General features: G+C 42.4%; 1 protein-coding gene across 7 annotated transcripts in view; it reads right to left on the reverse strand.

The window, feature by feature from the left end:
* Positions 1-17,739, reverse strand: part of MCOLN2 (mucolipin TRP cation channel 2) — a 57,728-nt gene that overhangs the window by 33,884 nt on the left and 6,105 nt on the right. For 5 of the 7 annotated variants that reach the window (XM_040470813.1, XM_040470807.1, XM_040470809.1 and 2 more), the window contains exon 2: positions 4,470-4,629. In XM_040470813.1, the coding sequence (XP_040326747.1) occupies positions 4,470-4,629 (160 nt within the window). Of the gene's footprint in view, positions 1-4,469; positions 4,630-14,820; positions 14,918-16,083; positions 16,271-17,739 lie in introns of those variants that run through there. The other 2 variants (XM_040470808.1, XM_040470811.1) reach the window with 2 other exon arrangements.

The following is a 17,739-nucleotide window of genomic DNA, read 5'->3' on the forward strand; positions in this document are numbered from 1 at the left end:
AAAAGAATTTAAGTGCTAGCTTCCCAGAATTGCAACTACTGTTTGAGAATGTACTTAGATGACACTCATTAGCATCTGAGCCTCACCAGGTCACATTCCTCAAATACTAAATCAAAGGATTGAGCAATTGTTAAAGCCCAGCCAGTCTAAGGAAAATTATCAGAAAAGAAGCCCCACCTCATCCAACCTGGGCTGGAAATCAGGCAATGGAAAACTAAAGGCTTTTCTGAGCACAGGACATCTGTCAGTGGTGCCCGTAGGAGATGCCGGAAAAGGTCAGGTTGCTTTTTGAAAGCCGAAAGTAAACCAGGGAACCCATACACACATGATTGTTTCAAAGTTTTACTAACAACTGATACACAAATGAAAAAAACAAAACAAAACTGGTATACACACACATGAATTAAGTTCTTCAGTCAAAGTCTGCCGACTGCTTACTCTGTGCTGAGCTGGGATACAATGTGAGCAAGATCAAGTTGCATAGTGTTGAATAACAGGTCTTACCATTGAGTGCCAGGGACTGTGCCTAAAATTTACATTTTAATTTTTTTTTTTTTTTTTTTTTACTTAACTATCCACCGCCCTATGAGGAGGATATTACACTGGGCTCCACAAGGACAGGATTTTTTTTTTTCTTTTCTTTTCTTCCCTACTACTCAGGAACTGGAATAGTACCCATCACGATGCCAGAGTCAAATACTGAATCCGTTGATAAATATAATCCCATTTTGCACACGTGAAGTCTGAAGTCAAGGAATTTATCCAGGTTGGAACAGCTAGAAGGTATCAGAATGAGGATACAAATACATCTATTAGGTTTCCACGTTCCTCCTGTTGACCACCTGGCCACCCTTCTTCTCAAACGGAGATACTGCCAACTTCACTCTAGAAGCAGGGATATTCAACCCAATCCTCCCACACTCAGACTGAAGCTTAAACACGCATGTGTGCGCGCGCACACACACACACACACTGTGTGGGGAATGGATAACTTGACCAAGAATGTGGCATACTATTTGCTGCCTTTTTAAGCTACCGCCTTATTTAAACTCCAAGTTCATCAACTCAACTTTGGGAATGAGAGAACACGAACCACTCCCATCTGGCATCAAGAACAAGAAATCTCCTCCATTCTATTATTCAGAGAACAAGCTAAGATCCACCTATGTGGCCCGGCATCAGGTTAAGGTTGGGATTTTCAAAGCGTCTCTTAGTAGAGAAGAGAAACCCTAGGGAGGAGATCATAAGTCCCAGTCCTGCTATGGCAGAACCCTACCCTCCCTATGGAGCAAGAGTAAGGAGATGACGCGATTGGTCAAATAGTTGACAGAAAAATAACCCCACCAACTAGCCCTTAAGATTTGCTGAAACTATGATATAAGTCAGAAAAATTCTTACACATTAAGGGCAGCCTGGCAAAATTACGAATTTAAGACCTGACTGTGAAATGAGTGTAGGAGAAAATATTCTGTACCAGGTTAAAAAAAAAAAAGATATTGCTCTAATAATGTACAAAGAATATGGGAGGGAAAGCATAGAACAAGCAAAAGAATGTGAACACCTCTCTGAAGGTTATAAATTACTGCAGAATGCAGAATAGGAATGTCTTTTTAAAAAAAAAAAAAGGTTTCCTTCTCATCAACCCTGATAAAATGCCACCCATCTCATTAGACTTGAGGATGGAGTATTAAGAGACAGAAAAAGAGGAGGAAGGACAAGTGGGATTTGAAGGAAAGAAAGGTATTTGAGAAATCTGCTCCAATTAGATATCACCCAGGTAGCAAAACTTATTAGAATGATCCTCCAGCGGAGCAAGAGTTGAATCCCTCTCAACTTTGTCAGGGGAGACAGGGTACACTCACCCAATAAGTAAACCATCAATTCCCAGAAACAGTCTCCTAAAAGTGAAAGCAGTGAGATAGACAGCAAGGGGGACTAGTGTGCCAAGGAAAGCCACGTGTTGAGTGGTCAGGCAAGACTGGTGGGGGACTTCCAATGGCACCTGCAAGATGATGGAGAAAAGTCCACTCTGGATTTGGTGGAGAAAACAGGGCAGGGATGAGAATCCCTGGGTGCATCCACCTGGCTGGGATCTGGGCAGGAAACAACAGAGGAAAGCCCATTGGAAGGGCAAGTTGAAGGAGACTGTGGAAATCTAAATTTCAAGCTACACAGTCAAGATTTTCTTCTGCAGGAAATGGGTACCACAAAAGTTTCTGAGCAGGAGAGTGACCCAATGAAGGCATTCTAAGAAGAATTCATTTGATATTAGCATTTAACAGACTGGTATGTATGTAGATAATAAAGGGAGGTATAAGACAAAGTCTGGAAGCAGCCTGGTTAACTTGCCTGTATTCCTAGACTGCACAATGAGAACAGGACCCATGTCTGGAATAAAAACAATCTGAGAATAAGAATGCAGACTCCAGAGTCAGACCAAGGGGCTCCAATCCGACTCTACCACTTACCAACGGAATGGTCATAATCAGGTTACTTCCTCTCTTTAGCCCCATTTCCTCATCCACAAGAAGCGGGTAGTAACTGACCCCACCTCACAGGGTTGCGGTGAGGATGAAATGAGTTAACACACATAAAGCACTTGTGCCTGGCACATGGAGAAGGCTACACCACGTGTTACATCTCAGCAGCAGTAACGTATTGACAGCTGTATTCCCAACAGAATACACAGCACAGGTTGTGCTTCAAACATACTTTAAATGAACAAGAGAAGAGTCTGTGCCAGAGAGAGAAGATAGTGAGTGTGGCAAAACATAAGCTGACACGGTTTTGAAGGAAGAATCCGGGGGATTTAATAGATACCAGGACAAAGAAGGTAAGTCAAAGATGGTGATGTTCTGTGCCTGGATAAGCTAGAGTTCTAGTAACATTAATAGACCAAGAAGCTGAATGGAAAGCTGGTTTGGCCAGAGAAGAAAGTGGGAAACAATTAAAATTAACCAAATGAAACAGGGGACATTATCTCTCCTCCTTCCATGTAATACTAATAATGCACCCACTTTATAGGATGCCAAAATTAAGACTTCAAGACCAAGACTTAAAATGAAAAATAATTTTAAATGGAGAAAGTCAAGCATACACATTTAACAGTGGCCCTGTATCTCAATTTTGTTGGTTTTTTTTAAGCTTGTTTGTTTTAAAGCAACTTGGTTACCCTAAAACTTGATGCACTGAAAGCATGTTATACAGTGAAATACCCTCTTTATGATCACAGAATAAAGATGCAACTTCAGTTACAGCAGGAACTTCCTCTCATCTCTAAGACTATATGAAGGTATTTTTAGCAAGGTATTTATTTTTGTGTTCCAGAAATAACATCTTTTTAAAAAATATTGTTTAATTTTTAATTTCTATTTTTTAGAGAGAGAGAGCAAGTAGGGAGAGGGACAGCGGGAGAGAGAGAATCTCAAGCAAGCTGCATACTCAGCATGGATCCCACAACCCTGGGATCATGACCTGAGTGGAAATCAAGAGTCGGACACTCAGCCGACTGAGCCACCCAGGTGCCTCCAGAAATAACATCTTTATAAACATCTTTACATGGATAACAGAATGATTATTGTCAATGGAACCAAATACCCCAAATCAGTTGAGTTTCTGAAAGGGTATGCATTTTAAATGTAGTTACCTAGAGAGGCCGCCCCCCCCCCCCAAAAAAAAAAAAAAAAAAACTGGTTCCAAACCACAGTCTCAAAAACTAGATGACAACTTTGATGGCTGTAGTGATGCTGGTGATTAAGTCTCAAGGATATAAGGGCGCCTGGGTGGCTCAGTTGGTTAAGCGTCTGCCTCTTGATTTCAGCTCAGGTCATGATCTCACGGTTCGTGAATTTGAGCCCTGCATCAGGCTCTGTGCTGACAGTCCAGAGCCTGCTTGGGCTTCCTCTCTCTTTGTCAAAAATAAATAACTTAAAAAAATATGAAACTCAACAGAAGATCCCAGTGTGTAGCCTTTGTGTGCTCCTGCTAGATGGGGTGGAGGTGGGTAAGCGTTTACTTAAAGCACTTAGCTACTGATGGAAGGGAGACAGTGTTCTGATAAATCCCAACACAGAACAGTCAAAAATGCGGATTTCAAAAGTGTATTTGAATGAAGATGAGAAATTCGAAGGACACCATCACCTGGGATTGAGCAGATTTTGCCAGTCTACGTGCTTCACTCGGATACAGAACTCCACCCCCACCCCCCACAGACATACAGGTCTACTATTCTATACAGATCTATGATTTATCTGTATTTACCTCATAATCCCTTACTAAAACAAGGTCCTCATCAAAACTGAACTTCAACCTACCCTCTGCCCTCCAGAGTCAACATAATTTTACAGTTTTATGAACTTGAGTGTGGACTTTTCAGAACAAAAGTTAAGGGCGGAACACCTGAAAACTGTTTCACCTTGTGGTAAGGGAAAAAAAAAAAAATCCCCGAACAAACTGATAATGTGAATTACCTGCGTGGTGACCATGGCTATCTTCAAAATCTGCAGTCCCAGCTTCCATGGGATCTGGTGTCGGGCTCGGTATTTTTCACAAGGGTTCATGAAATAAAACTTCAGGTCTTCCCGCAGACACTCCTCTTTCACCTCAGAATCAAGATGAGCCATTGCATTTCTGCCACACAAGACCAATTTTTAAATTAGCAGAACATCTTGTTCATCAGACAGTTTCTGAATAATGCTTTCCACTCGTGTTCTTTACCCATTCTTTTTTTTTTTTTTTTAATTTTTATTTTTCAACATTTATTTATTTTGGGGACAGAGAGAGACAGAGCATGAACGGGGGAGGGGCAGAGAGAGAGGGAGACACAGAATCGGAAACAGGCTCCAGGCTCTGAGCCATCAGCCCAGAGCCTGACACGGGGCTCGAACTCACGGACGGCGAGATCGTGACCTGGCTGAAGTCGGACGCTTAACCGACTGTGCCACCCAGGCGCCCCTCTTTACCCATTCTTACAAGCAAAATTCTCTCTCCAAACAGTAACCTCCTTTTCTCTTCAGAAATCTGAAAATTATTCAGGACCCTCTCTCACCTGCCTTTCCACATAGTTTTTCATCTTGTTCAAAACAGCCGTTCTCAAAAAATTTGTTAAGAACAGGATTTTATTTGCAAGACTCATCAATTCCTACCTCTCAACATATAGCATTCACCTGTCACTGGAATACTAACAAAAACTAGATGGGATAGTTTCATGATACTCCAGGTATGAAACCACAGAAATTTAGCAAGAATTATATTGCCATGAAAATAGAGAATCTTTGTTCTATAATGCTGTACTCAATGATTATGCCCCTTCTTTTGATTATATAGCAGTGAGTATAAGATTCAAAATGTAGATACCTTTAAAAAGTTAAAATAGTATCTGTTTATGCCTAGTCAATTATTTGTGTCACCTTACATTAGTAAAGTTTTCTTTTACTATTTTGAGGACAGTGGACTCAGAAATGGGCATGTGACTCAAGCTAGGCCAAAAAGAACCAATGAGTTATGGTCACAAGACTGTGATTATATCTGATGGGAGAAACGCCATCCTTCCACTAAGTCGTTGTCGAATTGGGGCGTGCAAAACAATCCACTGGCAGTATAGAAAGTATTAGTACTTCTATTTTATTCTTTCTTGTTTTAAATGTGTTTTATACTTTAATCTTTTATTTTACATAAACTCTACACCCAACGTGCGGCTCAAACTCACTACCCTGAGATCAAGAGTCATATGCTCTACTGAGCCAGCCAGGTGTCCCTATTTTATTCTTTACCTTAAAAAAAAAAAAAAAACTGAACTCTACTAATAATTAATACAACATGGAATAACAGTGGTACATAATGGCATATAATTTATAAATAAACATAAACACATGGAGAACATGTGCTTAACTTTTACCATTGGATATATAATCAACAAAGTTTGCAGATCATAGACTTAAAGCAAAGGCTGTGAGTCTGGAGTCTGTGAAAGCCACCTTGCCATCATAAGAGAGCAAGTCAGAGAGTGAAGCTAACACAGAACAGACAAAAGATAGACACCAAGCCTAATGGCAATACTTGAGTTCCTTGATCCAGCTGTACCTGAAGCCATTCATCTCAAGACTTTCAATTTGAGCTAATAAATACTCTTTGGGGCTTAAGCTAGTTTAAGTTAGACTTCTGTTTCTCACAACAGGAAGTGTCTTGATGGTAAATTTAATGAATAAATTTTACTAAGTTCAGCCAATCACTCAAGGTACTCATCTCTAGGGAAGTTTCTATAATTGGGGGTCATTTGCTGGCATCTTTTCACCTGAAATATCTGAATGACCTATTTTCATACTGACTTCAGATCTATATTATCTACCCCAATTAACAAGTTTTAAAGAAGACTAAAAAGGAAAGACTATTTTAAGGCTTATATTAGGACCATTTAAGGCTTATACTCAGTTAATAATTTTCTATTTTTAAATTGATTTTTAGACCTTCTATTTCCAGAAATAGTAGGCTAGGTTATTCATAATCCACCTGCTGGGCAGAAGGAAGGGAAAAAAGGAAGGAAGGAAGAAGAAAGGAAAAGAAGGAGGAAGAATGTAAGAAAGGGGAAAGGAAAAAGAAAGGAAGGGGAGGAAGAAGGACGTTAGAAAGAAAGGGAAAGAAAAAGAAGAGAGAGAAGTCAGATGCTGGATAAAATACATATTTCTTTTGGGGGGTGTGGGAAGTTAGAGGAAGTACCTGTAAAAGACTGAAGAATTAGAACAATAAGTCCTAGAGATCTAACGCATGATATAGTGAATATAAACAGTAATGCTGTATTATAAACATCAAACTTGCTAACAGACTAGATCTTCAAATTATTCCCACCACAAAAAAGAAATGATAGGGGCGCCTGGGTGGCTCAGTCAGTTAACCGTCCGATTCGGCTCAGGTCATGATCTCGCAGTTTGTGAGTTCGAGCCCTGCATGGGGCTCTGTGCTGACAACTCAGAGTCTGGAGCCTGCTTCGGATTCTGTGTTTCCTTCTCTCTCTGCCCCTCCCGCACTTGTGCTCTGTCTCTCTCTGTCCCTTAAAAATAAATAAATGTAAAAAAAAAAAATTTTTTTTTTAAAGAAATGATAATTCTGTGAGGGACAGAGGAGCTAACTATTGCTATGGTGGCCATTATATTACAATATATACATGCAACAAATCAACATGCTGAACACCTGAAATTTGTACAATGATATATGTCAAATATATTTAAATTAAAAAAAACTTGTAATAAAGTTTCTAAACCTGTAAACTTGTAAAATGGTTCTCAGAACACTTAAAAATTTTTAAGAGCAAGGAACGCCTGGTCTAGTCTTGGGGAGAACCTGGAGAAGTGCGGGCACATGTACTGAGGCTTCAGTCTGCAGCCCTGGGAAAGGGGAGTGAAGGAGCCAGGATTCAAGGCCCCAAATCCATCCAAGACCTGCTAGGAGATCCTCCTCAGATGTAGACAGGGGTCTCAAAGTGCTACCACCTTATCAGAAAAATAACTAGCATTAAAACTACCTGTCCCCGGGGCGCCTGGGTGGCACAGTCAGTTGAGCGTCCGACTTCAGCCAGGTCACGATCTCGCGGTCCGTGGGTTCGAGCCCCGCGTCGGGCTCTGGGCTGATGGCTCAGAGCCTGGAGCCTGTTTCCGATTCTGTGTCTCCCTCTCTCTCTGCCCCTCCCCCGTTCATGCTCTGTCTCTCTCTGTCCCAAAAATAAATAAACGTTGAAAAAAAAATTAAAAAAACAAAACAAAACAAAACAAAACAAAAAAACAAAACTACCTGTCCCCAGGCTTAGAGCACTACAGAAAAGGCCAAAGTAGTTTCAAATAAAAGCAAAGGAAATTTAAGAAACGGGCCCATCCTGAGAAATGATGTCCACAACACAGCCCTTTGAGCCTCACACCTGGATGAGCCAGAGAACATCAAACCAAGCTTGCTTGGTTTCAGACTGAAACTGCTCTCCGTCTCCCAGCAAACTCACACAGACTTCTCCGGAGGTTCATCCTAGGACTTGGGCACTCTAACAAATAACTTGGAAAACACATCCATCAGCTGGGAGTAAGACATAACCAAGCACATGAGGAAACCAAGCAATATGGAACAGCCTACTTAGAAACAGGGAGCAGAGGGGTTCCTGGGTGGCTCAGTCATTTGGGCGTCTGACTTTGGCTCAGGTCATGATCTCAGGGTCCATGAGTCTGAGCTCCACGTCGGGTTCTGCACTGACAGCTCAGAGCCTGAAGCCTGCTTCGGATTCTGCGTCTCCCTCTCCCCTGCTCATGCTCATTCTAACTCTGTGTCTCAAAACTAAATAAAAATGTTTAAAAAAGAAAGAAAGAAAGAAAGAAAAAGAAACAGGGAGCTGAAACACAGCCAAGTATATCAGAATCAGACACGGATTAGAAGACTCATGCTCAGCATATTGAAAGACAAGATTAGGTACAAATACCTCTAAGACCAACTTGGGGAAACCAAAAAATACTTTCAGAAATGAAGAATCAATGACCACATGAGTCTCATCGCAAAAGAATGAGGAGACCTTTAAAATGTGTTTGCCTGCATCCATTCTAGTTACCTCGGGACTCGATCTGACCACCTTACCATGCACTGTGCTGGGAGAGCTGGGTACTCGGGACTTAAAGCTGGAGAGGTTCCCCGAACTGCTGATGTTCAGTGTCTAGTAAGAGAGAAAGACTTATGAACGCGTATTCCCAGGTTATCCCATAGCTCAGTGAGTGTTGCACCATAGTGTGAAAGCACTGTGGAAATGGGCTAACTCTGGAAGAGGGAGACACAGAGCCAGAGGGAAATCCATCATAACACACAGAGGGGTAAGTGCCACAGGGATGCCTGACAAAGAGCACTGAGGGAGGCATTTCCAAGAAGAAAGTGGTATCCTGACAGCTCATCCTCCACCATGAACCTTCAGACCCCTGGAACACACCAGAAGAAGTTTTCGTGGGCCTGTCTGAGCAGTGCTGAATTTAGAGTTTAACCACCATTGCTTTAGCAGAACCATGTTGATAACGTATTCATCCTGATGATTCACAGTCATTTGTTTTTCATTTAATTAAACGAAAAGGGGCATCTGAAAAGTTGTGATAAACCCTCAGAAGAAGGCATGGAAACTCCTCTCCCACATACACCCCTGGCCTCTAGTGTGAGAAACACCATGCTGATGAAAGATGTGGTCTTCTTGAAAACAGTGGTGTGAAACACAGGGCATTAGGTCAAATACTCGCTGAACGCCTTGTGGGCCCAGCTCTGCCAGAGACATTTTCCTGCCTTCCAAGAGCTCAGTTCCATGGAAGGGAAAGAGATGAACACATACAAGTACCATAAAATGTGTTCCCTGCTGTAAGTGAAATCTCCATTGAGCACCCCGGGAACAGAGAGAACACAGTGCCCCAATTGCTTCAAGTGGCTTCAAACAAATCTTTCAGCTGCTGGTTTCTTTGACTACATGGCCATTAAATGTTCAAAAAATGGTAACTGACTTTAACATTATCCTAAGAAACCTTATTAAGAAAATAAGTCACAGGCAAAAAAAAAAAAAAAAAAAAAAAAGAGAGAGAGAGATAACAAACATCAGAATCACTTATTGTGTTAAATTATTGACATTACTCCACCCATCCAGAAGTTTTTTGCTTACAGAGCAGTTGTAAGACTTCTAGCAATGTGAAGGATAAGAAGAAAAATGAAAACGCTAGCATGAAGAACTTCCCCCTCAGGCATACTGAGCCACCTGGTGAAATAAAGAATAGTACTAGCCAAATGTAATCAACAGAGGATAGAATGATAGAAATACAGAAAAAAAAATTAATGTGAATAATAAAGCTACAGGATGAGATGGCTGTTTTTAGTAAGTCCAACTTGGGGCTCCTGGGTGGCTTAGTCAGTTGAGTGTCTGACTCTTGATTTTGGCTCAGGTCGTGGTCTCACAGTTCGTGAGATCAAGCCCCGGATCCAGGTCTGTGCCGGCGGCATGGAGCCTGCTTGGGATTCTCTCTCTCTCTCTCTCTCTCTCTCTCTCTCTCTCTCTGTCCCTCCCCAGCTCGCATGGTCTGTTTCTCTCTTTCTCTCTCAAAATAAATAAATAAACTTAAAAAAAAATAAGTCCAACTTAGGTTTAGAAATAACATCTGAAGTTTGGAAGAAAAGGTGATGATATTTTGGCTTAAAAATTCTAGAATCTCAAGAATAATGTAAATGTATAAGCTTTCTAAACTTTACTTTTCTGAGAGCTTTTTCTTGCACCCCTCTTCCCAATTTGTAGATCTGCCCTAGTTCCCTGTTCGGTGAAGGGTATTAAATACACACTCAGATACAACTGGACATCCTATAACAGAAATATAATGGTGTCAAACAAACAACCAATGCAAAGTGAAAAAGAAGGAAAACTAAAAACACAAAAGAGGCAAGACAATATCACAAGACCAAAACATCCCTGCATTTGCCACTTAATCATCCAACACCCTCCTGTGCTCAGGCTGAGTGTTTGGTACAGGAAGCCTGAAGCCGCGATCACAACTGTCCAAGCAAGAGTTAAGTACTAACTTACTTACTTAAGTACTCTTACTTAACAGCAGGAAAAACACTGCAAGCTCTATCACAAATGATGAAAATCAGCAACAGGTTGAGAAAAGGACAGAGAGTGGGACTCATAACTCATAACGCAATTCAGGGGATGAGAAATTGCACCATGAAATCAGTCAAGGAAGAGAAATCAGTGAAGATCGCACTCTGACCCACCAACTGTGGGTTTGTGAAAGTGAAATTGCATGAAATAAATAAGAGTAATCATGACTCATGAATTATTTATGTTTCACTAAACTATAGGAAATGCACGATCTGGATTATTTAAGCTTAATAAGTGGCACTGTTAGAGACCAAAATAGCAGAGGAAAAAAGCACCATATTGGTGAGCATAAAGACAAAATCTAGAATAGAATGGAAATTCACCCACACGATGGGCTAGAATGGAAAACTAAAGAGGACTCAGGAGAGAAAGAAGCCTGAGTCTTAGTGCTACGGGTGAGAAGTCAGAGAAGAAGCACATCAAAGCTCCCGTCTGTTATTAAGAAAACCTACTCTTCCCTCAGATGCTCAAGACTGTGTGATGTCCCCTAATTTTAAGGCTATCATGTGTCCGAGGGCAATTCCAGCTTTAACAAATCAATGACTAAGAAAGTCTATGGAAGCTTGAAGTTTTTTCAAAAAGCAAAAGAAAACAAGGTACCAGCAATTCTTAATCTCGCTGGGGTCATAACCCCGTGTGAGAACCCGTGAAGGCTCTTGGCCTTTGCCTCAGAAAAATACACACACAAAGTTCAGTGATGGTACCTTGTTCCCATTACCACGATCGGCTCAGCAAATAAGCTAACCAGCCCAGGCCGCTAGTTTTCCAGTTTGCATGACCCTTACCCTACTCAAAAAGAGGTATGAAAGATTGTTTTCTATTACAGTGGCCTCCAAAGAGGGGTGCGTGCACACAAGGGACTATTCACTGGTATGTGAGAAGAAAGGGTTAGGGCTACTAACTGTATTAACCTGGCAAAGAGAGAAGTTAAGATTTACAATTTTACACATTTTAATACTAACTGTATTAACCTAGCAAAGAGAGCAGATTTACAATTTTACACATTTTATTTTTGAGACAGAGAAAGAGAGAGAGAACAAGTCAGGGAGGGGCAGAGAGAGAGAGAAAGGGGATCAGAGGATCCAAAGCGGGCTCTGTACCGACAGCACAGAGCCCTATATGGGGCTCGAACTCACAAACTGTGAGATCATAGCCTGAGCCAAAGTCGGACGCTTAACCGACTGAACCACCCAGGCACTGCTAAATTTATGAGTTTTATCATATGGATTATTATGTATCATACCCAAGCTGCCCTCACTTGGCCAGAATGCTGTGTTTCACGTAGGTATGCAAGGCAACCTGGGCGGGGGGTGGGGGGGGGGGGGGGGGGGGGGAGAAAGCAAGATCCCAAAGTAGGGGGTTGATGTTGGTGGCCTCACTGGTTTTCAGCATATTCCTACCACTTAAGGTTTAGGTGAGCCCATTTAAGCATTTTTGGAGTATATTATCCAGTTTAGTCAACCCTCACAAGGTGGGCAAGAGACATAAAGATTCTTACAAAAAAAAATGAGACTCACTGGAACCAATGAGGGCCTACATTAGCATCAAGAAAATGAAGACACAAATACTCTCCTAATATAAACTTTGTTTTCCATGAGTTCAAAAAAGATGAAAGGGGCGCCTAGGTGGCTCAGTCAGTTAAGCGTCCGACTTCAGCTCAGGTCATGATCTCAGGGATCTCACGGTTCACAAGCCCCGCGTCAGGCTCTGTGCTGACAGCCCAGAGCCGAGAGTCTGCTTGGGATTCTGTGTCTCCCTCTCTCTCTGCCCTTCCCCCATTTGCGCACTCTCTCAAAAATAAATAAACATTAAAAAATGTTTTCAAAAACAAATATGATCTGAAAAGAAGTTGGAAAAAAGAAACAGATTTATCAAGAAAACTATTCAAAATATTGGCCAAAGCTACTATTGTTAAATGTATGTGTTATACCCCAAGTTATTAGGTAATGACACTATGAAGTCATAATGATGTAAAGCACTGCATTTAGCAATTTATTTTATTTTTTATTAAAAAAATTTTTTTTTTCAACGTTTATTTATTTTTGGGACAGAGAGAGACAGAGCATGAACGGGGGAGGGGCAGAGAGAGAGGGAGACACAGAATCGGACACAGGCTCCAGGCTCCGAGCCATCAGCCCAGAGCCTGACGCGGGGCTCGAACTCCCGGACCGCGAGATCGTGACCTGGCTGAAGTCGGACGCTTAACCGACTGCGCCACCCAGGCGCCCCTAGCAATTTATTTTAATATCCTATCTCACCCTTTAAAATGTTCGCTTTACCTGTTTTATAGAATATGGTTCTACAAACAATATACAAACATACATTCAGAGAGGGGGGATGTTCTTTTAACTGATGGGGGAAATTGTCAAAAATATTTGGAGGGGTGCCTGGGTGGCTCCATGGGTTAAGCGTCCGATGTCGGCTCAAGTCATGATCTCACAGTTCGTGAGTTCGAGCCCCGCGTCTGGCTCTGTGCTGACAGCTCTGAGCCTGGAGCCTATTTCAGATTCTGTGTCTCCCTCTCTCTCTGCCCCTCACCTGCTCATGCTCGGTCTCTCTCTGTCTCAAAAATAAATAAACATTAAAAAAAATATATTTGGGACTACTTCTCCAGTGTTTCAGAGCTCCAACCACACCACCACCATAGATGTGGATGTTCTTGTGTTACCACTGCTGATATTACAAACTCCTTAGCTTGGGAGAAACTGGTGTTTGTTCCCCAAGATCCTGAAAGACATCCCTGTTGAGGTATCTTGTTTTGATGCAGTGGCACTAGAAGAGAAGGGTTTTCCTAATTCACAACGATCTCTTACTAGTCACACAGGATGGGACCGCAGAAGCAGATGAACCACTTCCCAAATCTATCCTTCCTGTACCCTTAGCACAGGTAACAGTAAGTACATCTATATAGCTCTGCATTGTCTGGTCCCACCTACCTCCCCAATGTCATCTTTCCCCCGCCAAACTTAATCATCTACATAATTTTATTTTATTGTTTTAATGTTTATTTATTTTTGAGAAAGAGAGAGTGTGAGCAGGAGAAGGGCAGAGAAAGAGGGAGACCGAATCTGAGGCAGGCTCCAGGCTCTGAGCTGTCAGCACAGAGCCCAACGCGGGGCTCCAGCTCACCAAAGGTGAGATCATGATGCCAAGTTGTTTGTTAGATGCAAAGGTTTGATAGACTCAAGTTAAACATTTTTGCCTGGAATATATCATAGATGACATTGTATACTTCATACGACATCCCATCCAGAGATACAATATCAGATTGATGCACAGGGTGGGCTTTTTAAAGTATAAACTGTATCATGTCAATATTGCCTAAATCCCACTTATGGCTTCCTTTGCATTTATTCTATAATATGAAGTTGGACGCTTAACCAACTGAGCCACCCAGGCACCCCTCATCTACATAATTTTAAAGGAACTATGTAACAAACCCACCCCTGATTTCTGCTCCTTAGAGGCAAATTCTTTTATGTTTCTTTTCAGTTATTTACTTTAATATTTCTAAATAATGCTGCTCCACTATTTATTTCTCTTTTAGATATTATCAATCTACATCTTCCCATGGAAAAGATGATTTTAGCTCTTATATCTGTCCCCCACCCACCAGCAAGCATACACCTGTCCCCTCCCCACTCATCATCTCAATAAAATTTTAATAAAGCTTTTGGATACTCAGAATTTTTGAAGTGAATATGCAAATGTGTTTCACAGTTGAGCCACTAGTACACTGTGATTTTATATTCCTCCTTGTAAGAAAAAGTTAATTGCCTTGACTTTTGGAGTTAATTGCCCCTTTTCCCCATTTGCTCAGTTTTCAACAGACCAGCTGGGATTCCATCACCAAACTCTGGCTGAATCTGCCAGCTCCCTTCAAGGTAATCAAACAAGGTGGGCAACTCGTCAAATTCTTTCTTCTCCCAGTTCTTTCTTCTCATCGTTCCTGGAGCCTCATCCTCCTGCTCCAACCTACACTGGTTGCTTCCTAATTCCTGTTCAGGGCCATCAACTTGGAAATTCCCCTCACCTCCTTCCCAAATTGGAATCCACATTTCCTGGAATTCCTTTGCTCCCTCATTTTTATGGAGAGTATCCATCAGTCCCATCCTGTGAAAGGAAGCCCAGAAGGTAAATTTTGAGACCTCCTTTGACAGACACTGCTAATTGCCTACCTGGTATCCAGTCTTCCCTTTTTCCTGAGTTTGTTGAGGGTTGGGAATGTATCAAGACCCAAGAATAGACTACTTCAATATTAGAGCTAGAGAAGAACTTAGGGCCACTGTTTGCAAACTCAGCTACACACTGAGTCACCTGGGGCACCTGAAGAACCCTGAAGCCCAGCCTCCATCCACAGAGATTCTGGCCTAATTGGCGTGGGTGCGGCCCAGGCACTGAGGCTTTTAAAAAGCTCCCCAGGTTATTCAAATGTGCACCCACTTTGAAATCCTCTACCTTGCGGATGATCTGTTCCCATCTCCTTATTTTATGAATGAGGCAATTGAGGTGCCCTCAGGTTGCAACCTGCCCCCAAAAGAATCCAATTTACTGACCCCCCTGTCCAGTGTTCCTTCTTGATCCCTGAATTAAATATTTCTTAAGGAGTAATCGCCTGGGTGGCTCAGTCGGTTGAGCATCTGACTTCAGCTCAGGTCATGATCTCATGGTTCATGGGTTCGAGCCCCACATCTGGCTCTGTGCTGGCAGTGAGGAGCCCGCTTGGGATCCTGTCTCCCTCTCTCTCTCTGCCCCTCCCTCCCCACAACAAATAAATAAAACATTTTTAAATAAAAGGAGTAACAGCCTGGAAGACAGTCAGGAATGAAGGGGAAAAAAAAATGTCATGTTCAAATAAACTAGTATTTCAAATACAATTTCTCTTATTTAGAAATGTGTGATAATTTGGCCGACAACAGAATCCTAGTCCATAAATTCGGGAGACTTCTAAATGGTCATGTTATTAAAATGAGAAGGATGGGGCGCCTGGGTGGCGCAGTCGGTTAAGCGTCCGACTTCAGCCAGGTCGCGATCTCACGGTCCGTGAGTTCGAGCCCCGCGTCGGGCTCTGGGCTGATGGCTCGGAGCCTGGAGCCTGTTTCCGATTCTGTGTCTCCCTCTCTCTGTCCCAAAAAAAAAAAATAAATAAATAAATAAACATTGAAAAAAAAATAAAATGAGAAGGAAAAAACAAGTAAAGCTATCTGATGGGATGAATCCAACATTTCTTTTCCTCAGGGTCTTCAGACTCTTTAGAGCAAACCCTTAGTTTCCATTTGTTATTCCCCAGTGAACCCTCTCCGGCTGCAGGTGCCAATGGTCACTTCTCAGGCTGCAGCTGAGCGGCTGGGCCGCCTTTGATACCGCTGACCAGTACAACCCCGGGGCAACCTCTTCCCTCTGCTTCTAGGACATCCCACTCCCCTGGTTCTTCTGCCTACCTCACTGGGCATTTCTCAGCCTCCTTTGCTGGCTCCTCTTCCATCGGACTTCGGGTGCCAGAGAGCCTCAGGACACAGTCCAGGGCGTTTCTATCCTCTGTCCTCCTTTCTCGAGACCCAGTCCTGTGGCTTTAAATACTACCCACATGATGTGGACTTTCACATCTGCAACTTCAGCAAATCTCTGTCTTGAACAGACTCCCTTATCCAACCTTTTCCTTGAAACTCCACCCACACGCCTAATAGATTTCTCACACCAACCCCCACCCCCTTCTCCACCCATCTGCTCAGCACAGTGATTACACACATTTATCCAGATGTTTCAGCTGTAACCACTCCCCCTATCAGTGATTTTTCCACCTTGGCTGCACACTAGAAGCATTTGGGGACAATTATTTATTTAAAAAATTTTTAATGTTTGTTTATTACTGAGAGAAAGAGACAGAGCATGAACAGGGGAGGGGCAGAAAAAGAGAGGGAGACAGAATCCGAGGCAGGGTCCAGGCTCCGAGTTGTCAGCACAGAGTCTGACACGGGGCTCGAACCCATAAACTGTGAGATCATGACCTGAGCCAAAGTCCAACGCTTAACTGACTGAGCCGCCCAGGCACCCCCATTTGGGGACTTTTAAAAGGTTTCAGCACCTTGCTTCCAGCCCCTAGATATTAGGATCTAACTGGTGTCCAGTTATGAGCTAAGTATCAAGATTTGTGATAAGCTTTCCAGGTAATTCTAATGTGTAGTAAAGTATAGGAACTTTGCTCCAGAGCCATAATTTGACTTCTCCTTTTCCTCAATCCACACATCCAATTGATCAAGTCTTCCTTCAAAGCATATCATGGGTTGGTCCCACCTCCCTCTATCCACTGCAGCCTTAGAGGTAATGGTTTTTTTTTTTATTTTTATTTTTATTTTTATTTAATTTTTGTATTTTAGAGAAAGAGAATGAGGGGAGGGGCAAAGGGAGAAAGAGAATCTCAAGCAGGCTCCATGCTCAGCACAGAGCCGGATGTGGGGCTCCATCCCCTGACTCTGGGATCATGACCTGAGCTGAAATCAAGAGTTCCACGCTCAGCTGACTGAGCCACCCAGGCACCCCTGGGGGGTAACGTTAAAAGCACAAGTCAGATATCACTGCCCTGCTTAAAACTCCATAGTGGCTTCCCCCTGCTTTGAAACTAAAATCCAACCCTCCTATTATTGCCTAAAAGTCTCCTGCCCCCTCCTTCCCATACCCACTCTCCCCCACATCCTCTTTCCTGGCTCTGAAACAGTCCCTGATCTGGCCATTTGCATCTGCTGTTTCACCTGTCTTACTGCTATGCCCCCAACTCTCTGTACATCTGGCTCCTTCTCATCCTTCGCTACTGCCTGTCTCAGCACTTAATTTCCTTTATGACTGAGATCACATTCTTTATTGGTCTTCTCTACAAGAGAACTTCTTGAAGGCCAGGTCTTGGTCATCACTACATCCCCCAGCATACGGCAGAGCACCTAACACATAACAGGTGTTCGATGACTAATTTTTAGGAAAAAGAAATGGGTCAATGAATGAGACAACAACCTTGACTATATGAACGTTGTGTTGGCCAGTACCTGTTAAGATGAAATAATAATAATGACAACAGCAACAAACATAATAAAAACAATATAACA

The sequence above is a fragment of the Herpailurus yagouaroundi genome, unplaced genomic scaffold, assembly GCF_014898765.1.
Source record: "Herpailurus yagouaroundi ecotype Mexico unplaced genomic scaffold, PumYag 77, whole genome shotgun sequence".
In the NCBI taxonomy this organism is placed as follows: domain Eukaryota; kingdom Metazoa; phylum Chordata; class Mammalia; order Carnivora; family Felidae; genus Herpailurus; species Herpailurus yagouaroundi.